This window comes from Oncorhynchus masou, chromosome 24, assembly GCF_036934945.1.
Source record: "Oncorhynchus masou masou isolate Uvic2021 chromosome 24, UVic_Omas_1.1, whole genome shotgun sequence".
In the NCBI taxonomy this organism is placed as follows: Eukaryota; Metazoa; Chordata; class Actinopteri; order Salmoniformes; family Salmonidae; genus Oncorhynchus; species Oncorhynchus masou.
In genome coordinates, this window is record NC_088235.1 from 23,253,689 (window position 1) to 23,280,181 (window position 26,493).

General features: G+C 46.6%; 1 protein-coding gene across 1 annotated transcript in view; it reads left to right on the forward strand.

The window, feature by feature from the left end:
- Positions 1-1,892: 1,892 nt before the first annotated feature.
- The window catches only part of LOC135511920 (heparan sulfate glucosamine 3-O-sulfotransferase 3B1-like), a 52,431-nt gene continuing 27,830 nt past the window's right edge, over positions 1,893-26,493 (forward strand). Inside the window, exon 1 of the mRNA XM_064933440.1 lies at positions 1,893-2,785. Coding sequence (XP_064789512.1) covers positions 2,199-2,785 — 587 coding nt within the window. The 5' untranslated portion in view covers positions 1,893-2,198. The remainder of the gene's footprint in view (positions 2,786-26,493) is intronic.

Consider the following 26,493-nt stretch of genomic DNA (forward strand, 5'->3'; position numbering starts at 1 on the left):
GAATGAAGAAAATGTTTTTCTTACAACACTAACATAACTCAAAATGAATTACTGTGTCGTTTTCGATCATAATAATAACATAATAAATCATTTTATTAAATCTTGTCATTGTTGTCATGCAACTGCTGATAATGAATGTCTTGTTATCAACAATAAAGGTATGAACCATTGTTATTAATATTTATTTAATGGCTACTTTTGTTCAGTGTAAAAAATAAATACTAATAATCAAATGGCTCAGGCTCCTTACTCTCCTTTGATAACCACCGCTACTTTCTGCATCTACAATTATTTGCAAGCACAATAATCGAACTGTTTTTCTCCTTGAAAATATGGAAGGAAATATTTAACGTATAATGCAGCATATTTAATTTATATACAGCCTATATACTGTGCTTCGCACAATCGATAGCCTATATGTTTGGCAAAACAGAAGATCTGTGCCAGCAACAATTACATCAGTTGATATTGAGTTTGAGAAGACAAGATGGGTCATCGTTATGCATAATAAATCATGTATTACCGTAGGCCTGTAGGATATATGACACAGACCAGGGCAGACTACCCTATCCAATACAATGTGTTCATATACACATTAAATAGTGCACAAAGATTTAAAAAAAGGGAATAGCACAGCTGGTGGACTTCACAGCTGCCTCGGTAAAAATAATTTGAACTCTTTAGAATTTCTTTAGTGATTAGAATCCATAATGTCTCTTCGTCCAATAAGAGCATTTATAAACCGGATGGTTCGAGACCTGAATGTTGATTGTCTGACAGCCGTGGTATACAGACATTATAAACTGGGTGATTCGAGCCGTGAATGCTGATTTGGCTGAAAGCCATGGTATATCAGACCACATACCGCAGGTATGACAAAACATTTACTTGTACAGTTCTAATGACGTTGGTAACCCGTTTATAATAGCAGTAAGGCACTTCAGGGGGTTGTGGTATAGGGTTAAGGGCTGTATCCAGGCGCTCTGCGTTGTCGTGGTTAAGAACAGTCCTTAGCCTTGATATATTGGTCATATATCATACCCCCTCGGGCCTTATTGCTTAAATATGTCATGGCATTGTTGAATACTTGTTTCATTATTTCCCTTTACAAACTGGGTGGTTCCAGCTCTGAATACTGATTGTGTGACTGACAGCCGTGGTATATCAGACCGTATACCAGGGGTATGACAAAACACTTATTTGGTAAACAGTTTATAATAGCAATATGGCACCTCGGGGGTTTGTGATATTTGGCCAATATACCAGCCTTTTGCCGTGGTATATTGGCCCTATACCACATCCCCTCGGGCCTAATTGATTAAATAAGGCACATTATATTTGCATAGTATAATTGAATGGATATAGTTATTTTTTGAATGTTTTGTTTGAGCTGCTTTTGAAAGCAAAAGTCGAATTGAAAACATTATTGGCATAGTTGATTTTGATGTTCATAATAGCAAGCTGGGACTGATGGTTTGGTTACCACGGCAACTACTGTAGATATCTAGTAAACTTGCCAGCTACTTCAGTTAATGTTGAACACATTTCTACCGGAAAATTAACTAATTTCTATCAGCAAATGTATTAAATTATAGCCCTGGTATAAAAGGGATGATCAACTCGGGGCTCCATGCGTTCTCTGGAAAATAATGCAACTCCTTGGAAGGTCAGTTCCACGTCGTTCATTGTTTTCCATAGAACGCTCGTTGGCTATCCTTAATGATCTCAACCAGGATCCCACGCGAGCGCCCTCCCACAATCTCCTGTGATAGGTCCGTTTAGCTAGCTAATTAACTTGCCTGCGTCAATTGGCCATGGTGATTGTCAATCAGAAGTACCCCTACGCCCCCTCGCGCTGTAAATGTCTTGTCCTCGGAAGAAGCCCTGAAACTAACAGTTTGAAGAAAGGTTTGGCGACGGTGGTGCTTGTGGAGAGAGACGACTGGGGCTTGGAGTAGCACCACTGAAGTGCACCAGTCGTTCCTTTCAATTTCCGAATTATTTCCCGTGGCTCTGGTGAATAACAATTATAGCATGCAATGACTTTGCACTCGTGGATACATCATCCGCTTTAGATTATTTGCTTGGTTTATTATTTTTTCGTTTTAGGTGAATGGCGAGGATACTTGAGGTACAATCGAGAGTGAGTGGTTTTGACAATATGTGTTGCTGCAATATGGTATGCAACCTAAAGGCTTATGGAATATAGCCAGATTTCTCACAATCTGTATGCGTTCTCATTCAGCCCGGTTAAAAATAAATTATTTCTGCTCGGCATCATGTTTTTACTCTGGGTATATATGCTCTACTCCTGCGTGGGCTACTGCGCCCCCATGCCAAGTTTGGTCGTGGACAATAACCGGGGAAAGGAGACTGGGACGGGGTCCGTGGTCGGTATAAGGACCGAGAATAACGCCAGAGCGGACCTCATGTCCAGACTACTCCCTATCCCACCCTGGGTGGATATAGAATCCGATTACGACGAACCATCCGTCCGGACCTCCTCCAGAGACCAGCTCAATAAAGAGATAGACGCGTACAGAGGAGTTGAGGACTGGGGTGAGATGAGGGGTGCGGGGCAGAGAGCTCCTGAACCCGGTGCGATGTCAAGTTTCTCCAACGACTTGGGGAGCAAGAAACTGCCGCAGGCGATCATCATCGGGGTGAAGAAAGGAGGGACGCGCGCGCTGCTCGAGTTCCTCCGCGTGCATCCAGACATCAGAGCTGTGGGAGCCGAGCCGCACTTCTTCGACCGCAACTACGAGAACGGACTGGAGTGGTACAGGTAAATGCATCAACATTGTGTGCTCTCACGTTCGATGTGCATTACAGATAGGCTATCAGACGTACATCAATGATTTTTATAGATCAACCAGCGCTATACAAGAAACCAGTTATTAGAGCTCAACTTCCAATAGTTGTCCATAGCAGCCTATTGCTTTTCGTTTCGTTGCCTATATCTGCCTATATCTTCCACACACAAAAAAACATATTGGATTGCAAACTGTGCAAACTTGCAAATATCGACTTAGAATGGTACAGTTAACAAAGTATTTAAATCACAGGAACAGTTTGATTATCCTATTTATTACAAAGTTATGATCATTATATAATTAAACAGTGCATGTAAAGGATTCGATAGCATAATTCAGGCGAATTGTGTCTGTGCCTTTTTTACAATACAATTTGTATTAATAATGTATCAAATAGAACTAAATATGTCCCAAAAATCAATTTAGTTAGTTCCATAATGCATACTAATAGGTTTTGATCATATCTTTATCTATATTTGCCACATAAATGTATTCTAAATAACTGTTTAGGGATAATGTCAGTGACCATATTTGGGCCGATAGAATATCTTTATAAGATACAGTTATTTACTATTATTTCAATCGATGTTTTGTTCTGTATATTTGTTAGTAGGGTGCTTTTCCAAAATCCAATCAGTCTTGGCATCAACGTGGACATATGATAATCCAGTATTCAAACCTGAGTGAAACTGTAGGGTAATTGAATAGCATTAGTGAGAACAAATTCATATTTTTGTGTTAATCTTTCACCATGTTCCGGGAGTAGGCTAGACTATGCCTGAATAATGAATCAATACACGGTCACATAGGCTAATCTATGGGCTGTGCGGTTTCCACGTTGTGCAGTGGTCTCTATTGGACACAGTGCAACATTGCAAGTTAACGGGTTACTTTTCAGCGCTGTTGAGGTGAGTTTAACCTTTGAATATAAATAAGTAATTGGAATGAATACAAGCTAGTTATGCATGCGTTTCTTATACTATAACGCTGAAAAGGTTAGGCAATGTGCAAGTTGTGGTCTGATGTGGAAATGTAATGAATTCAAGATCGAGAAAGTGTAGGCCTAATGTATTTGAAGTAAGATGTGCTTGATTACTTAATTATTAATTACATTTTTTTTATATTTACACATTTCAATGTAAATAAATACGCAATGTCGGGCTATACTTATTATTTTAGTTAGTCTTATGCGAGTTTGAAGAAATTATGTTAATCTTAAATAAATTCTAAACTAAGCAGGGTTGCCCTACCTCTCTCCTTCAATAGAAATACATAATACATGCACTCGGATGGAACAGTAATTACTCTACAACACAATAGCACTGAGCTTCTCTGAGAACATCAATCAAACAAAAATGATTCAAACGTGTTTTCAGGTGGTAGCTATACCTTGACACCAGCCATTTACATTTAACAGACAATGAGTGGCAGGAGGCCTAATATACTTAGCTAAGTAGGCTACTGTAGTAGAAAGAATAAAACATTTATGCCAGAATTACTTCAATAATTAATTAATACAAAATCCCACCAACAGAGCACTATTCCTTGATCAATATTTGGAAATACATGACCCACCATGTCCCTCCCTCTCCTATATTCTTCATGCATAATTAAACATTATAAACAACGTGCAGAGCAAGTGTGACTAATAACAGAAATATTGAGGACTCTATCTCGCGTTGCATTCTCTTGACTCGACCTGTAAAAGAACGAGGGCCTACTCAATTGATGGCGCTTGGCTTAGTAATATAATTTAGACGTGTTTTTAAATAGGCCACTATAGTCAACGACGACTCGGCAATTGCAACTCATATCCAATATGAGTGGAACATTATGTAGCCTAATCATCTTACCTAATTAAATTAGTCAAAGCAACACTTTAAAAGAATGAAGTCCGTGGATGAAATGTGTGAAGTTTTATTTAAGTGAAACGTAGCCGAAAGAAACTTGAAGGTATTTGCAGCAAAATCCGAGAGCATAGTGGATGGTTTCCTTCTCGCCTTAACCCCTGGGACATTGTTTTAGCTCAGGGAGAGTTTCTTCCTCTCTTTCCCTGGACGCGGAGCAGAACTAATAGCTTATCTGACAAGTTGATAAAAACACTTCTGGATTGCATGCTCTTCTGAATAACCGGATTTGGTGCAGTATGGTGTGAAGAGTCGGGCTGTTAAATATGCGAGGTGGTTGAGGGCCCCAACTAAAGTAAGGCAATGAAATGAAAGAAAAAGCGGCATGAGAAATCTGGGTATTTAGAGGAGGTGACGGGCTATATGGATTTGATTTAAAATAAAAACACTTTCTGCCGCCCAATTATTCAGGGAGGGATCCAACTTGAGCTTTTGAATTTGCATTGATAGACATAGCTTACAAGTAGGCTTTATTAAACTGTGCACACTTTGGCTGAAATACGTTATCCAAATGGTGATAGTTATATCATTTTATTTACATTGTCCATTAACCCGATCTCCTCGTCATAAATGCATCATTTTAGAAAGAACATCCACGGATAATAGGGAACATTGAACAGTTTGTGATAACGGTAATGTGGACCATGGCTACGTTGGATTCTTTTGGGTCGGTGTTGCGGGTTTGTTCGTAAATTCAATCTAGAGTGCCAGAGTGCGCGCAGACTGCGCTCTGAGTGTTCAGAAATTCAGAGCGTTGGCGACTGTAACTGTGCTGCTGGCAACAATTTAATGACGCTTTTTTTGCCGACGTTTACTGGTCATATTCAACGGGTGTTGAGCGTTCGTAAATTCATCAGTTATTCTGGTCTCGGAACACTCATACGAGAGTGCTCTGAAGTCAGGGTAGATAGCCAGAGGGAATTTACCAACGCGCCCTAAATTAGATGGGCAATGTCATAAACCCTCAAAGTTCCAGAATGGAATGAAATTGGCATTCCATTTCTCCCTGACATTGGTCAGGAAGAAATCAAAACCAATTTAATTGGAATGAATGGCAGTAGAGACATAATGCAGATTTTTCTTAAGCAGGAAAATAAAAGAAAGGCATGGCATATATTAGAAATTGTATAATATAATTATTGTCAATGTAAAATATTGTCACAAAGTTATAAATACAGTTTATTCAGGTTTTATACACATTTTCTGTATAAATAGCCACTAAAATATATGTAAACTGACCATAAATGCCTCAGATTTTATTTTCTTGGAAAGTGTGAGTGCTTTTATGATACAGCATCAGTAGTTGTTGCATTTACAACTTGTCTCAGTCCTAATATCATCAACTGTTTTCAGCCAGTGTACGGCTGTGGATTGACTGCATTGTTTGAGTGGAATGTTGGCATATTGGCATTTCATTTGAACAATTAATGGAAAAATTCCTCTAAAACTGGCTGGCTAGCTAGCTAACAAACACACAGTGCAGATCAATTCTACAAGATCTTATCACAGGACTGGCAAACCATGATTGACCAATTCCCTGACCAAAATGGCTGACATTTATCCCATCATAAGAAGGTTCATGGCCATTCTAATATTCTAATTCTATGGTTGTAACCCTCTCTCTTGCAACCCTGTTTACAGAGAAAATATGATGTTGGCTGGGAACCAACAGATAAAATAAACACAAATGCATCTACGTTTTATCTGGGCTCCTGGCTGTGTTTTATCTGGGCTCCTGGCTGTGGTTTGGCTGGGCTCCTGGCTGTGTTTTATCTGGGCTCCTGGCTGTGTTTTATCAGGGTTCCTGGCTGTGGTTTGGCTGGGCTCCTGGATGTGGTTTGGCTGGGCTCCTGGCTGTGTTTTATCTGGTCTCCTGGCTGTGGTTTGGCTGGGCTCCTGGCTGTGGTTTAGCTGGGCTCCTGGATGTGGTTTGGCTGGGCTTCTGGCTGTGTTTTATCTGGGCTCCTGGCTGTGGTTTAGCTGGGCTCCTGGATGTGGTTTGGCTGGGCTTCTGGCTGTGTTTTATCTGGGCTCCTGGCTGTGGTTTGGCTGGGCTCCTGGATGTGGTTTGGCTGGGCTTCTGGCTGTGTTTTATCTGGGCTCCTGGCTGTGGTTTGGCTGGGCTCGTGGATGTGGTTTGGCTGGGCTTCTGGCTGTGTTTTATCTGGGCTCCTGGCTATGGTTTGGCTGGGCTCCTGGATGTGGTTTGGCTGGGCTCCTGGCTGTGGTTTGGCTGGGCTCCTGGATGTGGTTTGGCTGGGCTCCTGGATGTGGTTTGGCTGGGCTCCTGGCTGTGGTTTTGCTGGGCTCCTGGATGTGGTTAATCTGGGCTCCTGGCTGTGGTTTGGCTGAGCTCCTGGATGTGGTTTGGCTGGGCTCCTGGATGTGGTTTGGCTGGGCTCCTGGATGTGGTTTGGCTGGGCTCCTGGATGTGGTTTATCTGGGCTCCTGGCTATGGTTTGGCTGGGCTCCTGGATTTGGTTTATCTGGGCTCCTGGCTGTGTTTTATCAGGGCTCCTGGCTGTGGTTTGGCTGGGCTCTTGGATGTGGTTTCGCTGGGCTTCTGACTGTGTTTTATCCGGTGCTCCTGGCTGTGGTTTGGCTGGGCTCCTAGATGTGGTTTGGCTGGGCTTCTGGCTGTGTTTTGGCTGGGCTCCTGGCTGTGGTTTGGCTGGGCTCCTGGATGTGGTTTGACTGGGCTTCTGGCTGTGTTTTGGCTGGGCTCCTGGCTGTGGTTTGGCTGGGCTCCTGGCTGTGGTTTGGCTGGGCTCCTCGCTGTGGTTTGGCTGGGCTCCTGGATGTGGTTTGGCTGGGCTCCTGGATGTGGTTTGGCTGGGCTCCTGGATGTGGTTTATCTGGGCTCCTGGCTATGGTTTGGCTGGGCTCCTGGATTTGGTTTATCTGGGCTCCTGGCTGTGTTTTATCAGGGCTCCTGGCTGTGGTTTGGCTGGGCTCTTGGATGTGGTTTCGCTGGGCTTCTGACTGTGTTTTATCCGGTGCTCCTGGCTGTGGTTTGGCTGGGCTCCTAGATGTGGTTTGGCTGGGCTTCTGGCTGTGTTTTGGCTGGGCTCCTGGCTGTGGTTTGGCTGGGCTCCTGGATGTGGTTTGACTGGGCTTCTGGCTGTGTTTTGGCTGGGCTCCTGGCTGTGGTTTGGCTGGGCTCCTGGCTGTGGTTTGGCTGGGCTCCTCGCTGTGGTTTGGCTGGGCTCCTGGATGTGGTTTGGCTGGGCTCCTGGATGTGGTTTGGCTGGGCTCCTGGCTGTGGTTTGGCTGGGCTCCTGGATGTGGTTTGGCTGGGCTCCTGGCTGTGGTTTGGCTGGGCCCCTGGCTGTGGTTTGGCTTGGCTCCTGGATGTGGTTTGGCTGGGCTCCTGGCTGTGGTTTGGCTGGGCTCCTGGATGTGGTTTATCTGGTCCCATAAACCCCTATCTGTTTCTATCTCCTTAGGCTTATAATTTGATGGGACAATGGTAATAACATTGGAACACAGTTAGATCTGTGGTCAAATTGCTGTTTAGTACATACACACACTTGTTCAGCTAACCTTGTGGGGACACACAATTCAGTCCCATTCAAAATCCTATTTTCCCTTACCTCTAACCCGAACCTATACTCTTACCCTAACCTTAACCCAAAACCTAACCTTAACCCTAAACCTAACCCTAGCTCTTAACCCTAAAACTAACCCTAACCTGTACTCTTACCCTAAATCAAGCCCTAGCTCTTAACCCTAAAACTAACCCGAACCCGTACACTTACCCTAAACCTAGCCCTAGCTCTTAACCCTAAAACTAACCCTAACCCGTACTCTTACCCTAAACTTAGCCCTAGCTCCTGACCCTTAACATAATTCTACCCCCCCCAAAAAAGTCTAACCTTAACCCCCCCCCCTGTTGGTCAAATTTTTGTTAGTTTACTATTCTTGTGGAGGCTTCTGATCCCCACAAGAATAGTTAAACACACACACACACACACACACACACACACACACACACACACACACACACACACACACACACACACACACACACACACACACACACACACACACACACACAACACACAACACACAATACACACACGGATCAGCTGACTGAAAAGTTCAACTGGGTTTTTCGATCTAACCCAGTTTGTCAGAAAGCGTCTCATGTTTTTAGTATGCTGTAGTGACTCCTCTCATGCAATCACAGATGTCTATATCTGGGCACCAGTTTCTTTTTTTCTTCAAGGAGAAGATCAACGAAAGGGATGTATGGGTAATTTATAAAGGGTTGTGTAATGCCATGATGTTCATTTGCCTTACACTGTTCTTCTCTGGCTAGTTTGCACCATCTTTGTCTCTGTGAGCCCATGGACATCTACATTTAATCTTGGAATTCCTCCAACTAGAGAGAGAGATTTTCTCAGTCTTATACTTTTTGGAACACAACATGGATCACTCTTGTGTTCTACCCATAGAGATCCTATTCAATTAGTATTCGAATTCTATGGTTCTACCTCCTGGAACTGAACCTGAATGTAGATTTATTAGTTCTAGAGGTACTGTTAGGTCCATTCAGTTGGACTGTTTTCATTAGCTGCTCATAATTCCTTCTTCACACTTTTCACTCTCTATTTCCTACCATTTTACTGTTTCTTCTGGCATGTCAAAGTTTTCGTTTCCTCATCCAAATGACATGTAGATTTTATCTACAACTTAGTCTACATTTGTCAAGTTGATTATTACAGTTTGGTGGTATATGGTGCTTCTCTTTCTGTGCTCCCATTCCATAGAGGTGTATTGATCATGAAGGGGCTTTGATTTATAATGGCTGGTTCTGTGGTTTGCTAACGTGTCGTGGGCTTTCATCTTAGCTGCCTGTCAGCTCTCTGTAGTGCTGCACTGAACCCTTTCACGGCTCCTCCCAACAAGTGTTTTTATGGTTTAACAAGTACTTCTGAACACTTATATCCACAAGGCTCCTTCTAACTTTCAAGCTCTAGATATGGAATCTGTCACTATTGTGTGAATAACTGAGGAAAGATCAATCAGTACTTCTGCATAATTTCCCCAGCCTTTGCCTATAAGAAAGAGAATAGCTGACCTTAGTCTGAACAAAAGTTTATATTGAGTTTCTGGCAAACTTTTTTGTCTTGAAAATAAAGTGGATTCTTCCCTTGATTTGGAGCTCTTGGGGAATTTGCAACTTTCCTTTGTTGACCATTACTCTCTGTGGTTAATGAGTGTACTTATGATACTTGTGAACTGTCATGTTGATTATTATACATTAGTGAATGACGGCTGTTTGAACCTCTCTGCAACCTGTATACTCAGAACAATGACACCACCATGGAGAGCTGAGGTGGTGTGAACATCTATATAATGGCCCTGCATTACAAAATGGCCCTTAGTTCACCATTATATGTAAAAAATAATAATAATAATAATAATTTAACCAGGTAGGCTTGTTGAGAACAAGTTCTCATTTGCAACTGTGACCTGGCCAAGATAAAGCAAAGCAGTGCGACCAAAACAACAACACAGAGTTACACATAAACAAACATACAGTCAATAACACAATAGAAAAATCTTTGTACAGTGTGTGCAAATGTAGAAGAGTAGGGAGGTAAAGGCAATAAATAGACCATGGAGGGGAATTACAATTTAGCATTAACACTGGACTGATAGATGTGCAGATGATATGATGTACAAGTAGACATACTGGGGTGCAAAAGAGCAAGAGGATAAAAAACAATATGGGGATGAGGTAGTTGGGTGGGCTATTTACAGATTGGCTGTGTGCAGGTACAGTGATCGGTAAGCTGCTCTGACAGCTGATGCTTAAAGTTAGAGATGGAGACATAAGAATCCAGCTTCAGTGATTTTTGCAATTCGTTCCAGTCAATGGCAGCAGAGAACTGGAAGCCAAAGGAAGTGTTGGCTTTGGGGATGACGAGTGAAATATACCTGCTGGAGCGTGTGCTACGGATGGGTGCTGCTTTGGTGACCAGTGAGCTGAGATAAGGCGGGGCTTTACCTAGCATAGATTTATAGATGACCTGGAGCCAGTGGGTTTGGCAATGAATATAAAGTGAGGGCCAGCCAATGAGAGCATACAGGTCGCAGTGGTGGGTAGTATATGGGGCTTTGATGACAAAACAGATGGCTCTGTGATAGACTACATCCAGTTTGCTGAGTAGAGTGTTGGAGGCTATTTTGTAAATGACAATGCCGAAGTCAAGGATCGGTAGGATAGTCAGTTTTACGAGGGCATGTTTGGCAGCATGAGTGAAGGAGGCTTTGTTGCGAAGTAGGAAGCCGATTCTTGATTTAGTTTTGGATTGGAGATGCTTAATGTGAATCTGGAAGGAGAGTTTACAGTCGAACCAGACACCTAGGTATTTGTAGTTGTCCACATATTCTAAGTCAGAACCGTCCAGAGTAGTGATGCTTGTCGGGCGGGAGGATGCAGGCAGCAATCGGTTGAAGAGCATGCACTAAGTTTTACGTGTTGTAGTAATGACATTCCCATATAGAGAGTACAATCCATTCATGTGATGTACTAAATTAATATACATAACTCAGAAATAACTCATAATTGATAATTGAAACGTGAATGGACTTTCTCAACAATACCAAGTTAATCTGGCTGCTGTTTTGTTTGCAGTGGTTGATCAAGGTTATGCTTCAGTCTTCTGTTGAAGGACTAGTTGGACTTAAATGTCGCCATCCCTGAGCGCGGTGTCTTTTTGGGCCTTTGAACCATGTTTCCCTCCACCCCGTGATAAAGAACCAAAGAAGTAAACACTTAATGGCAGCTAGCTTTGGTTATCTAGTGTCATGATGTTGCCCTCTTTGAGTACAGTGAGCACCATCCCCCGCTCTCTGCTTCTACAACCAGACTGCTGTGGTCAGAGGTCGTACATTCCTGAGAAGACCTCATGGACATACAGTTATAGAGAGTAGTTTTTCATGGAGATAAAGGAAATCCTTCCACCTCACAGATCTTGAGGTATGAACAAATTTTATGTTCCAGAGAAAGTGTAAAAGATCTGTGAAGAATCCAGCTACGAACTGGTGCGTTTGGCACAACTTGGGAAGCTCAAGAGAGACGGTGTGGCCACATTACCATAACACTGTTTATATAATAGCCTCAGATATGAGGTTTACATCGAATTGTTGTATAAGATGAATGAGTGACTATGATACTGTTTGTATAATTGTGTAATATGATTTTGGACTGTTGAATGAAGAAAAATACAATTTCCTTTTGATTTGAACTAAATCAGAGGACCACCCCTGAGCCCAGTGAGGATCAGACATCCTGGACCGGCCCTGAGCCCAGTGAGGGTCAGACATCCTGGGACAGCCCTTTTCTGCCCAGTGAGGGTCAGACATCCTGGACCGGCCCTGAGCCCAGTGAGGGTCAGACATCCTGGGACAGCCCTTTTCTGCCATTCTGAATAAAACCCAACTTTGAGAAATTATCAGCAGACCATGTTTCTCTCAGTCACGGGAATACAAAGGTTGTAGACCATTGCTGAATCTTTTAACCATACCACATGGTTAAACTCTTAGACTATCGATACCGACAGAATAAGAACAAGTCTTTGATATTGACTACTAGTCTGCAGCTAGGAATTCAGTATCATTGAACGCGAAGAACGACAACTGCCGAAACATCCATTCTATAACGAATGTCACTTTGAACTATCCCCTCTAACCAAGATAGAGAGAGAGAGGGGGAGAGACGGACAATTCTACAAAAGAAAGACTTTTCACCTGCGATCAAGACGACACACTGAGCATAAATATATATATATATATTGATTGCAATTGTTCTCGAATGAGTGAGCGTTCATGTCTAAAGGATTAACATTTTAATTGTTATAATTAACTCTGTAGTGACTTCTTGGTAAAACCCCCACTCCCCTTTTGTCAAACAAGCCGCCATGCCGGGTCAGCCCACTAGGGCACATTCTATAATTTCATGTAACCTTATTTACTGTTTGTTTATGCATTTCTGTGAATTACTTAGTTAGCAATAAATCAATTATTTAAGACAATATGTATGGATGACTCATAGTGAAGACTGGGTTCGTGCAGATAACCAACAATTTATGACGTTTGGAATGAGACTAACGTGAGGTAAAATAAATGAATCATTAATCAGAAGACTATTGATCAGATATGAAAATATCTGAAAGGTTATATTGGGAAATTATAACTTTGTAATCTGAATACTTTCCTTGGTGCCCCAACTTCCTAGTTAATTACAGTTACATGATTATTCAGTTTAATCGAGTAACTAATTACAGAGAATCTTTGATAAAACGAAGTCTTCAGTTTAATGATAGTAAAGACACGACACTAGTTAAGGCCTGCTTAGAAACTTCACCACAACAAAGGGACAAGTGGAGCATTGTTCAAAAGGGGGCTTCATAGTGGAAAAATCATGTTACGCTATCAAACTGGAGATGGTTGCGGAAGTCGGTGAGTTGATAGTTATCTATGGGCCAGCCTGTCCTGCCCCTTGCTTCCAGAGACCAGACAGGGGCTCATGTCTGTGTCAAGGACAGTTCTGGTTGGATGTCTCTTCTTTATCTCTTCACCACAGGAGCACTCCTGTTTAAATGGAGGTGGCCCAACACACACTGTCTTCTCCACTGACCTCTCCCTACTCTCTCTGGCAGGCAGAATGGCAGAAACACTTCTCCCTACTCTCTCTGGCAGGCAGAATGGCAGAAACACTTCTCCCTACTCTCTCTGGCAGGCAGAATGGCAGAAACACTTCTCCCTACTCTCTCTGGCAGGCAGAATGGCAGAAACACTTCTCCCTACTCTCTCTGGCAGGCAGAATGGCAGAAAGACTTCTCCCTACTCTCTCTGGCAGGCAGAATGGCAGAAAGACTTCTCCCTACTCTCTCTGGCAGGCAGAATGGCAGAAACACTTCTCCCTACTCTCTCTGGCAGGCAGAATGGCAGAAAGACCTCTTCCGTTTTCTCTCTGGCAGGCAGAATGGCAGATAGACCTCTCCCTCATCACTGGCAGGCAGAATGGCAGGTAGACCTCTCCTTCATCACTGGCAGGCAGAATGGCAGATAGACCTCTCCCTCATCACTGGCAGGCAGAATGGCAGATAGACCTCTCCCTCATCACTGGCAGGCAGAATGGCAGATAGACCTCTCCCTCATCACTGGCAGGCAGAATGGCAGATAGACCTCTCCCTCATCACTGGCAGGCAGAATGGCAGATAGACCTCTTCCTCTTCACTGGCAGGCAGAATGGCAGAAAGACGTCTCCCTCCTCACTGGCAGGCAGAATGAAGAAAGACCTCTCCCTTTTCTCTCTGGCAGGCAGAATGGCAGAAACACTTCTCCCTACTCTCTCTGGCAGGCAGAATGACAGAAAGACCTCTTCCGTTTTCTCTCTGGCAGGCAGAATGGCAGATAGACCTCTCCCTCATCACTGGCAGGCAGAATGGCAGATAGACCTCTCCTTCATCACTGGCAGGCAGAATGGCAGATAGACCTCTCCCTCATCACTGGCAGGCAGAATGTCAGATAGACCTCTCCCTCATCACTGGCAGGCAGAATGGCAGATAGACCTCTTCCTCTTCACTGGCAGGCAGAATGGCAGAAAGACGTCTCCCTCCTCACTGGCAGGCAGAATGAAGAAAGACCTCTTCCTTTTCTCTCTGGCAGGCAGAATGGCAGGAATACCTCTCCGTTTTCTCTCTGGCAGCCAGAATGGCAGAAAGGCCTCACCCTTTTCTCTCTGGCAGGCAGAATGGCATCACCCTTTTCTCTCTGGCAGGCAGAATGGCAGAAAGACCTCTCCCTTTTCTCTCTGGTAGGCAGAATGGCAGAAAGACCTCTCCCTTTTCTCTCTGGCAGGCAGAATGGCAGAAAGACCTCTCCCTTTTCTCTCTGGCAGGCAGAATGGCAGAAAGACCTCTCCCTTTTCTCTCTGGCAGGCAGAATGGCAGAAAGGCATCACCCTCTTCTCTCTGGCAGGCAGAATTTTTTTTAACCTTTATTTAACCAGGCAAGTCAGTTAAGAACAAATTCTTATTTTCAATAACTGCCTGTTCAGGGGCAGAACGACAGATTTGTACCTTGTCAGCTCGGGGGTTTGAACTCGCAACCTTCCAGTTAATAGTCCAACGCTCTAACCACTAGGCTACCCTGCCGCCCCAATGGCAGAAAGGCCACCTGGTTTTTATGCCATGCTGGCAAAGTTTAAACTAATTTGATCAAACATGAAAGTCTGGAAGGAATGTTGTCCAAAAAAATAGAAACTACCTCAAATGGAGAATGATGGAGTCAGTCAACCAGTTTTTAAGTCTTCTCCTGTGACGAGGAAACGCTTTGAGACGCAGCTGTGAAACACTATAATTTTCTTCTCCAGTCAAAAGAATGGTCAACACACACACACAGACAGACACCAAACACACACAGATGACACAAAGCCTTGTCCCTGGGTCCTTAGAGAGTAGTGCGTATTGATTAGTCTGGCTTGATTGTAGGTGAAGCGTGTAGAAGGGTTAGATGGGTTAAGGGCCTTTGACTGGAAGCCAGTATGGCTGCTGCTGACTGACAGGCTCTATGTGCTTGACCATCTGCAGAGCAGGAAAATGCTGCTGAACCCTACAGGGCTGCTGGACCCTACAGGGCTGCTGGACCCTACAAGGCTGCTGAACCCTACAGGGCTGCTGGACCCTACAGGGCTGCTGGACCCTACAGGGCTGCTGGACCCTACAGGGCTTCTGGACCCTATAGGGCTGCTGGACCCTACAGGGCTGCTGAACCCTACAGGGCTGCTGAACCCGACAGGGCTGCTGGACCCTACAGGGCTGCTGAACCCTACAGGGCTTCTGGACCCTATAGGGCTGCTGGACCCTACAGGGCTGCTGAACCCTACAGGGCTGCTGGACCCGACAGGGCTGCTGGACCCTACAGGGCTGCTGAACCCTACAGGGCTGCTGGACCCTACCGGTCCCATTGGGTATTCCAAATCTTTTCACTCCCTCAGTCCACACTGGGAAATAGGGTTAGTTACGTTATTTACAGACTTACCTGCTGAGTATCCGCTATCAACAAAGGAAAACATGATTTGTTATGTCGACACACAAACTAACCTGCTGAATTATGGAACCTGACTTTCCATCTGTGAGACAGAAAATGTATTCACTGTAAGGGATTTGTCTGATGAGGTAGCTGAAATATTCTGTGAAACTGCACACTGAAAGAGGCTGCTATTACGTTGTAGTTATATGAGAGGAATGTTGACTCTGCGACGGTCTAATACTTTGCGCTCTGATGGCTTCCTGTATCCTACATCCTGGCCTTCCCTCCCTCCACAGCTCCCCTCCTCAGGGGCCAACATGGCCGACCAGCCAACCGTACCGCTGACAGCAGGTTGACATCCCCTCCTCAAAGAGCGAGAGCCGCAAACATAAAAACAAGTAGCTCGAAACCATTCCTCAGTGTTGGGTAAACTTCCTCAGTGGTCCCAAATGAGAGCGGATTATTTTCTTTGTGGTCAGGCTTCAACCCTCAACCCTAACTGCCCCCCCCACCCCATTCTCCCCTCCACCCCAAAATAACCCATCCTCTCTTTTCAGAATCTCCTTTCTCCATTCTCCAGCTGTGCACTCCGTCTATTGGCAAAAAAGAATAGTGTCACATGTTGTGCTCTGTGCGCCCAATCCTGGGCGGGTCTCCCTGCAGGCCTCAATGACCCAGAGAGCCCTTTGGTCAGCACAGAAGGGGAGAAGAGGCTCCCGCTGCCTAAGCCGGTATGGCCCTTCTGAATGGAGGCTAGAATAGGGGTGGAGGAGGGGCCTGGATGCTGGAGAAAGGCAGCTTTGAGCTTGCATCCCCAAATTACCACCAGCTAATTGTGAAAGGGGTGACCTGGGGAGAGGGGAGTGGCAGCTAGCTAGTGCAGCACTGCGGTGGCCTGGTGGCCCATATGAGAGCCTATTGAGGACTGACCACAACATTGGGAAGAAGATGGCCACCACAGGCAGGAACCTCCTACTGGAACTATGGATAAAGGACACTGAGCCGGACAGGAACTCAGTGTCGCATGCACACACTCAAACACACACACAGTAAATGACTTTTTAAAAACTCTGACTATTGCTTGCGCTCATTCATTCACTCTGGATGAGGAGAGCAGACACTTGTTGGTCTGTCTGTTTCTTGAGAAATCATTTATGTATCCCCCCGGGACTGTGGTCAAAGCTCGATGACGGAGGCAAGGATGAAGAATAAATCATCGAAAAAGAAGAAGATAAGCTATGGTCTTCTAAGGTAGTGATGCTCTTCCCCTCTCTCTCTCTCCTTGAACAGACCCTCCCTCTGTGGCGTTGGTGAATTGGGCAGTATTTAACGAGGTGATTATTTGGATGTGGGAACACATGTCAGAGCAATATCAGACCTCCCTCCTGAGTTAATGGTCATTCATTGCTGCTAAATAAACACTGTTTGGCACGTTAAAAAGAGCCCAGGGGCTTGGATTTGGAGAGAAAAACACATAAGCTTTCCTATATGCTTTGTTATTCATTAGCCTCTTTCTTACACAGCTTTCCTTCCAACACCATGGTCAGTCAGTGTTCTGTTGGCTTTGCTCCCCCAGATATTAAGAGACGAGAATGGTAGGTGAGAAAGGGGTGGGAGTGGAGGAGGAGGAGAAGGAGATGACAGTAAACCTGTAAACCTCGACTTGTCCCAGGTATTAAGTCCCAGAGGTAACCATTAGGGTGTGGTTAAGTATTGGCAGGGAATGAGGATAGGGTAGGGGCTGGGGCTGAGAGAGGGAAAGTGAGAGTTAGGTTGCAGGGACTAGGATGTGTTCTATTTACCCTCGGCCATAAAAGAGCACACCTCATTAGGAGCTCTGAGTGATTTCTCTCTCTCAATTCATTTCAAGGAGCTTTAATGGTGTGGGAAACATATATATATATATAGCCAAAGCAAGTGAAATAGATAATAAACAAAAGTGAAATAAACAATAAAAAATTACCAGTAAACACTACACTCACAAAAATGGCAAAAATATTAGAGACATTTCACATGTCATTATGTCTATATGCAGTGTTGTAATTATGTGCAAATATTTAAAGTACAAAAGGGAAAATGAATAAACATAAATATAGGTTTTTATTTACAATGTTGTTTGTTCTTCACTGGTTTCCCTTTTCCTGTGGCAACAGGTCACACATCTTGCTGCTGTGATAGCACACTGTTGAATTTCACCCAATCGATATGGGAGTTTATCAAAATAATATTTGTTTTCAAATTCTTTGTGGGTCTGTGTAATCTGAGGGAAATATGTGTCTCTAACACTGTCAAATATTTGGCAGGAGGTTAGGATGTGCAGCTTAGTTTCCACATTTTACGGCGGCCTTTCTCAATAACAAGGCTATGCTCACTGAGTCTGTACATAGTAAAGGCTTTCCTTAAGTTTGGGTCAGTCACAGTGGTCAGATATTCTGCCACTGGGTACTCTCTGTTTAGGGCCAAAGAGCATTCTAGTTTGCTGTTTTTTTCTAAATTCCAAGGCAACCCAGCCAATCAAACCTAGGGGCCAAACTCCCATTGTTTATCAAATCAAATCAAATCAAATTTTATTTGTCACATACACATGGTTAGCAGATGTTGATGCGAGTGTAGCGAAATGCTTGTGCTTCTAGTTCAATGCAGTAATAACCAACAAGTAATCTAACTAACAATTCCTAATCTACTGTCTTATACACAGTGTAAGGGGATAAAGAATATGTACATAAGGATATATGAATGAGTGATGGTACAGAGCAGCATAGGCAAGATACAGTAGATGGTATCGAGTACAGTATATACATATGAGATGAGTATGTAAACAAAGCGGCGTAGTTAAAGTGGCTAGTGATACATGTATTACATAAGGATGCAGTCGATGATATAGAGTACAGTATATACGTATGCATATGAGATGAATAATGTAGGGTAAGTAATATTATATAAGGTAGCATTGTTTAAAGTGGCTAGTGATATATTTACATCATTTCCCATCAATTCCCATTATTAAAGTGGCTGGAGTTGAGTCAGTGTCAGTGTGTTGGCAGCAGCCACTCAATGTTAGTGGTGGCTGTTTAACATTCTGATGGCCTTGAGATAGAAGCTGTTTTTCAGTCTCTCGGTCCCAGCTTTGATGCACCTGTACTGACCTCGCCTTCTGGATGATAGCGGGGTGAACAGGCATTGGCTCGGGTGGTTGATGTCCTTGATGATCTTTATGGCCTTCCTGTAACATTGGGTGGTGTAGGTGTCCTGGAGGGCAGGTAGTTTGCCCCCGGTGATGCGTTGTGCAGACCTCACTACCCTCTGGAGAGCCTTATGGTTGACGGCGGAGCAGTTGCCGTACCAGGCGGTGATACAGCCCGCCAGGATGCTCTCGATTATGCATCTGTAGAAGTTTGTGAGTGCTTTTGGTGACAAGCCAAATTTCTTCAGCCTCCTGAGGTTGAAGAGGCGCTGCTGCGCCTTCTTCACGATGCTGTCTGTGTGAGTGGACCAATTCAGTTTGTCTGTGATGTGTATGCCGAGGAACTTAAAACTTGCTACTCTCTCCACTAATGTTCCATCGATGTGGATAGGGGGGTGTTCCCTCTGCTGTTTCCTGAAGTCCACAATCATCTCCTTAGTTTTGTTGACGTTGAGCGTGAGGTTATTTTCCTGACACCACACTCCGAGGGCCCTCACCTCCTCCCTGTAGGCCGTCTCGTCGTTGTTGGTAATCAAGCCTACCACTGTTGTGTCGTCCGCAAACTTGATGATTGAGTTGGAGGCGTGCGTGGCCACGCAGTCGTGGGTGAACAGGGAGTACAGGAGAGGGCTCAGAACGCACCCTTGTGGGGCCCCAGTGTTGAGGATCAGCGGGGAGGAGATGTTGTTACCTACCCTCACCACCTTGGGGCGGCCCGTCAGGAAGTCCAGTACCCAACTGCACAGGGCGGGGTCGAGACCCAGGGTCTCGAGCTTGATGACGAGCTTGGAGGGTACTATGGTGTTGAATGCCGAGCTGTAGTCGATGAACAGCATTCTCACATAGGTATTCCTCTTGTCCAGATGGGTTAGTGCAGTGTGCAGTGTGGTTGAGATTGCATCGTCTGTGGACCTATTTGGGCGGTAAGCAAATTGGAGTGGGTCTAGGGTGTCAGGTAGGGTGGAGGTGATATGGTCCTTGACTAGTCTCTCAAAGCACTTCATGATGACGGAAGTGAGTGCTACGGGGCGGTAGTCGTTTAGCTCAGTTACCTTAGCTTTCTTGGGAACAGGAACAATGGTGGCCCTCTTGAAGCATGTGGGAAGAGCAGACTGGTATAGGGATTGAATGAATATGTCCGTAAACACACCAGCCAGCTGGTCTGCGCATGCTCTGAGGGCGCGGCTGGGGATGCCGTCTGGGCCTGCAGCCTTGCGAGGGTTAACACGTTTAAATGTTTTACTCACCTCGGCTGCAGTGAAGGAGAGACCGCATGTTTCCGTTGCAGGCCGTGTCAGTGGCACTGTATTGTCCTCAAAGCGGGCAAAAAAGTTATTTAGTCTGCCTGGGAGCAAGACATCCTGGTCCGTGACTGGGCTGGATTTCTTCCTGTAGTCCGTGATTGACTGTAGACCCTGCCACATGCCTCTTGTGTCTGAGCCGTTGAATTGAGATTCTACTTTGTCTCTGTACTGACGCTTAGCTTGTTTGATAGCCTTACGGAGGGAATAGCTGCACTGTTTGTATTCAGTCATGTTACGAGACACCTTGCCCTGATTGAAAGCAGTGGTTCGCGCTTTCAGTTTCACGCGAATGCTGCCATCAATCCACGGTTTCTGGTTAGGGAATGTTTTAATTGCTGCTATGGGAACGACATCTTCAACGCACGTTCTAATGAACTCGCACACCGAATCAGCGTATTCGTCAATGTTGTTGTCTGACGCAATACGAAACATGTCCCAGTCCACGTTATGGAAGCAGTCTTGGAGTGTGGAGTCAGCTTGGTCGGACCAGCGTTAGACAGACCTCAGCGTGGGAGCTTCTTTTTTAAAGTTTTTGTCTGTAGGCAGGTATCAGCAAAATGGAGTCATGGTCAGCTTTTCCGAAAGGGGGGCGGGGCAGGGCCTTATATGCGTCGCGGAAGTTAGAGTAACAGTGATCCAAGGTTTTTCCACCCCTGGTTGCGCAATCGATATGCTGATAAAATTTAGGGAGTCTTGTTCTCAGATTAGCCTTGTTAAAATCCCCAGCAACAATGAATGCAGCCTCCGGATAAATGGTTTCCAGTTTGCAAAGAGTTAAATAAAGTTCGTTCAGAGCCATCGATGTGTCTGCTTGGGGGGGGATATATACGGCTGTGATTATAATCGAAGAGAATTCTCTTGGTAGATAATGCGGTCTACATTTGATTGTGAGGAATTCTAAATCAGGCGAACAGAAGGATTTGAGATCCTGTATGTTTCTTTCATCGCTCCATGCCTCGTTAGCCATAAGGCATACACCCCCACCCCTCTTCTTACCAGAAAGTTGTTTGTTTCTGTCGGCGCGATGCGTGGAGAAACCCGTTGGCTGCACCGCGTCTCTCCAGTGAGCCATGTTTCCGTGAAGCACAGAACGTTACAGTCTCCGATGTCCCTTTGGAATGCTACCCTTGCTCGGATTTCATCAACCTTGTTGTCAAGAGACTGGACATTGGCAAGAAGAATGCTAGGAAGTGGGGCACGATGTGCCCGTCTCCATAGTCTGACCAAAAGACCGCCTCGTTTCCCTCTTTTTCTGAGTCGTTTTTTTGGGTCGCTGCATGCGATCCATTCCGTTGTCCTGTTTGTAAGGCAGAACACAGGATCCGCGTCGCGAAAAACATATTCTTGGTCGTACTGATGGTGAGTTGACGCTGATCTTATATACAGTAGTTCTTCTCGACTGTATGTAATGAAACCTAAGATGACCTGGGGTACTAATGTAAGAAATAACACGTAAAAAAAACAAAAAACTGCATAGTTTCCTAGGAACGCGAAGCGAGGCGGCCATCTCTGTCTCTCTCTCTCTCTCTCTCTCTCTCTCTCTCTCTCTCTCTGTCTCTCTCTCTCTTCCACTCTCTCTATTGGTTCTATATTCTGCTTTGCTTTATTTCCTGATGAAAGCACTGGGTGGAGTTGGCATTCTTTCTTTCCCTGCACAGTTCTAAAGCTACACTATAGCACTGGGTGACGTTAGCATTATTCTCCTGCACAGTTGTAAAGCTACACTATAGCACTGGGTGACGTTAGCATTATTCCCCTGCACAGTTGTAAAGCTACGCTATAGCACTGGGTGACGTTAGCATTATTCCCCTGCACAGTTGTAAAGCTACGCTATAGCACTGGGTGACATTAGCATTATTCCCCTGCACAGTTGTAAAGCTACGCTATAGCACTGGGTGACGTTAGCATTATTCCCCTGCACAGTTGTAAAGCTACTCTATAGCACTGGGTGACGTTAGCATTATTCCCCTGCACAGTTGTAAAGCTACGCTATAGCACTGGGTGACGTTAGCATTATTCCCCTGCACAGTTGTAAAGCTACACTATAGCACTGGGTGACGTTAGCATTATTCCACTGCACAGTTGTAAAGCTACGCTATAGCACTGGGTGACGTTAGCATTATTCCCCTGCACAGTTGTAAAGCTACGCTATAGCACTGGGTGATGTTAGCATTATTCCCCTGCACAGTTGTAAAGCTACGCTATAGCACTGGGTGACGTTAGCATTATTCCCCTGCACAGTTGTAAAGCTACGCTATAGCACTGGGTGACGTTAGCATTATTCCCCTGCACAGTTGTAAAGCTACGCTATAGCACTGGGTGACGTTAGCATTATTCCCCTGCACAGTTGTAAAGCTACGCTATAGCACTGGGTGACGTTAGCATTATTCCCCTGCACAGTTGTAAAGCTACGCTATAGCACTGGGTGACGTTAGCATTATTCCCCTGCACAGTTGTAAAGCTACGCTATAGCACTGGGTGACGTTAGCATTATTCCACTGCACAGTTGTAAAGCTACACTATAGCACTGCGTGACGTTAGCATTATTCCAATGCACAGTTGTAAAGCTACGCTATAGCAGTTTTCTAAACTGAACATAAACATAAAAAGTTCGTAGAAATTGTTTTAACTTGGACCATATTGAAAACCGATTCTGTTGAAAAATGTTTCTTAAATGGAAACAAACGGAATGACACAGGGATAAACATACCTGAATTTGTCCTGTAGAAACTCACATTTGCAACTGTTGGATTAATGATTACCCGCTTGATCAGCTAGATGCAGACAAGATTGTGAAAAGTGTTATTGGAAATTCTCTCAACCTGTACACCTACGTTGTACATTTTCATTCATAGGCTAGGTTGTAGCACCCTCCCGATGGGTACAGGGTAGACTAAACCAATAGATGTTACATTGAGCTGGGTGAACGGAATATGAATGACAGTCATCCAACATGCTGTAATAGAAATAAGGCCATGCCCATCTTAAACAGCACCGACCGCCACTGGTGTGTACGTGTCGAGGAAATGTCTGTGCTCGGAGTAGATTTACTTGTTGGCATGGCTCACTATTGCAGTATCAGGTATACCTTATTTTGTATCACATGTCAATCAAAGTGATGTGGTGAACGTTGTCTTACCCAAGGAACCAATGGGATCTCCATCTTTCTGAAAGAAATTGTGAAATAGAAGGAACCTTTTAGCATAGCTAGGCCTCATTCCTCCTGCTTCAGTAGAAAACCACTTCTGTAAATGGCAACAGCTCAAGGTAGAGACTCGGGCTGCATCCCAAATGGTACCCTATTCTCTAGTACCTATGGGTCCTGGTCAAAAACAGTGAGCTACATGAAAGGAGGAAGTGAAGGGGGCACATTATATCCCCACCCCTCCACTCTCCTACTCCTCCACCACCGTTCTCCCTCACCCCTCCACTCTCCTGCTCCTCCACCACCGTTCTCCCTCACCCCTCCACTCTCCTACTCCTCCACCACCGTTCTCCCTCACCCCTCCACTCTCCTACTCCTCCAACACCGTTCTCCCTCACCCCTCCACTCTCCTACTCCTCCACCACCGTTCTCCCTCACCCCTCCACTCTCCTACTCCTCCACCACCGTTCTCCCTCACCCCTCCACTCTCCTACTCCTCCACCACCGTTCTCCCTCACCCCTCCACTCTCCTACTCCTCCACCACCGTTCTCCCTCACCCCTCCACTCTCCTACTCCTCCACCACCGTTCTCCCTCACCCCTCCACTCTCCTACTCCTCCACCACTGTTCTCCCTCACCCCTCCACTCTCCTACTCCTCCACCACCGTTCTCCCTCACCCCCTCCACTCTCCTACTCCTCCACCACCGTTCTCCCTCACCCCTCCACTCTCCTACTCCTCCACCACCGTTCTCCCTCACCCCTCCACTCTCCTACTCCTCCACCACCGTTCTCCCTCACCCCCTCCACTCTCCTACTCCTCCACCACTGTTCTCCCTCACCCCTCCACTCTCCTACTCCTCCACCACCGTTCTCCCTCACCCCTCCACTCTCCTACTCCTCCACCACCGTTCTCCCTCACCCCCTACTCCCCCACCAATGTGCTCCCCCACCACATACTCCCCCACCACCGTTCTCCCTCACCCCCTACTCCCCCACCAATGTTCTCCCCCACCCCCTACTCCCCCACCAATGTTCTCCCCCACCTCCTACTCCTCCACCACTGTTCTCCCTCACCCCCTACTCCCCCACCAATGTTCTCCCCCACCCCCTACTCCCCCACCACTGTTCTCCCTCACCCCCTACTCCTCCACCACTGTTCTCCCTCACCCCCTACTCCTCCACCACTGTTCTCCCTCACCCCCTACTCCTCCACCACTGTTCTCCCTCACCCCCTACTCCCCCACCCCCTACTCCCCCACCCCCTACTCCCCCACCACCGTTTTCCCTCACCCCCTACTCCTCCACCAATGTTCTCCCCCACCCCCTACTCCCCCACCACTGTTCTCCCTCACCCCCTACTCCTCCACCACTGTTCTCCCTCACCCCCTACTCCTCCACCACTGTTCTCCCTCACCCCCTACTCCTCCACCACTGTTCTCCCTCACCCCCTACTCCCCCACCCCCTACTCCCCCACCACCGTTTTCCCTCACCCCCTACTCCCCCACCAATGTTCTCCCCCACCCCCTACTCCCCCACCACTGTTCTCCCTCACCCCCTACTCCTCCACCACTGTTCTCCCTCACCCCCTACTCCTCCACCACTGTTCTCCCTCACCCCCTACTCCTCCACCACTGTTCTCCCTCACCCCCTACTCCCCCACCCCCTACTCCCCCACCCCCTACTCCCCCACCACCGTTTTCCCTCACCCCCTACTCCCCCACCAATGTTCTCCCCCACCCCCTACTCCCCCACCACTGTTCTCCCTCACCCCCTACTCCTCCACCACTGTTCTCCCTCACCCCCTACTCCTCCACCACTGTTCTCCCTCACCCCCTACTCCTCCACCACTGTTTTCCCTCACCCCCTACTCCCCCACCAATGTTCTCCCCCACCCCCTACTCCCCCACCACTGTTCTCCCTCACCCCCTACTCCTCCACCACTGTTCTCCCTCACCCCCTACTCCTCCACCACTGTTCTCCCTCACCCCCTACCCCCCACCAATGTTCTCCCTCACCCCCTACTCCTCCACCATCGTTCTCCCTCACCCCCTACTCCCCCACCAATGTTCTCCCTCACCCCCTACTCCCCCACCAATGTTCTCCCCACCTCCTACTCCCCCACCACCATTCTCCCTCACCCCCTACTCCCCCACCAATGTTCTCCCCCACCCCCTACTCCTCCACCACCATTCTCCCTCACCCCCTACCCCCACCAATGTTCTCCCCCACCCCCTACACCCCCACCACTGTTCTCCCTCACCCCCTACTCCTCCACCACTGTTCTCCCTCACCCCTACTCCTCCACCACTGTTCTCCCTCACCCCCTACTCCTCCACCACTGTTCTCCCTCACCCCCTACTCCCCCACCATCGTTCTCCCCCACCCCCTACTCCTCCACCACCACCCCCTACTCCACCACCATTCTCCCCCACCCCCCTACTCCCCCACCAACGTTCTCCCCCACCCCCCTACTCCCCCACCAACGTTCTCCCCCCACCCCCTACTCTTCCACCCCCTCTACTCCCCCACCAACGTTCCCCCTACTCCTCCACCACCCCCCTACTCCACCACCATTCTCCCCCACCCCCCTACTCCTCCACCACCATTCTCCCCCCAAACGTTCTCCTCCACCACCATCCCCCCTACTCCACCACCATTCTCCCCCACCCCCCTACTCCCCCACCAACGTTCTCCCCCACCCCCCTACTCCTCCACCCCCCTACTCCCCCACCAACGTTCCCCCCACTACTCCTCCACCACCACCCCCCTACTCCACCACCATTCTCCCCCAACCCCCTACTCCTCCACCATCATTCTCTCCACCCCCCTGCTCCCCCACCCCCCTACTCCTCCACCACCATTCTCCCCCCAACGTTCTCCTCCACCACCATCCCCCCTACTCCACCACCATTCTCCCCCACCCCCCTACTCCCCCACCAACGTTCTCCCCCACCCCCTACTCCTCCACCACCACCCCCCTACTCCACCACCATTCTCCCCCACCCCCCTACTCCTCCACCACCACCCCCTACTCCCCCACCAACGTTCTCCCCACCCCCCTACTCCTCCACCACCACCACCCCCCTACT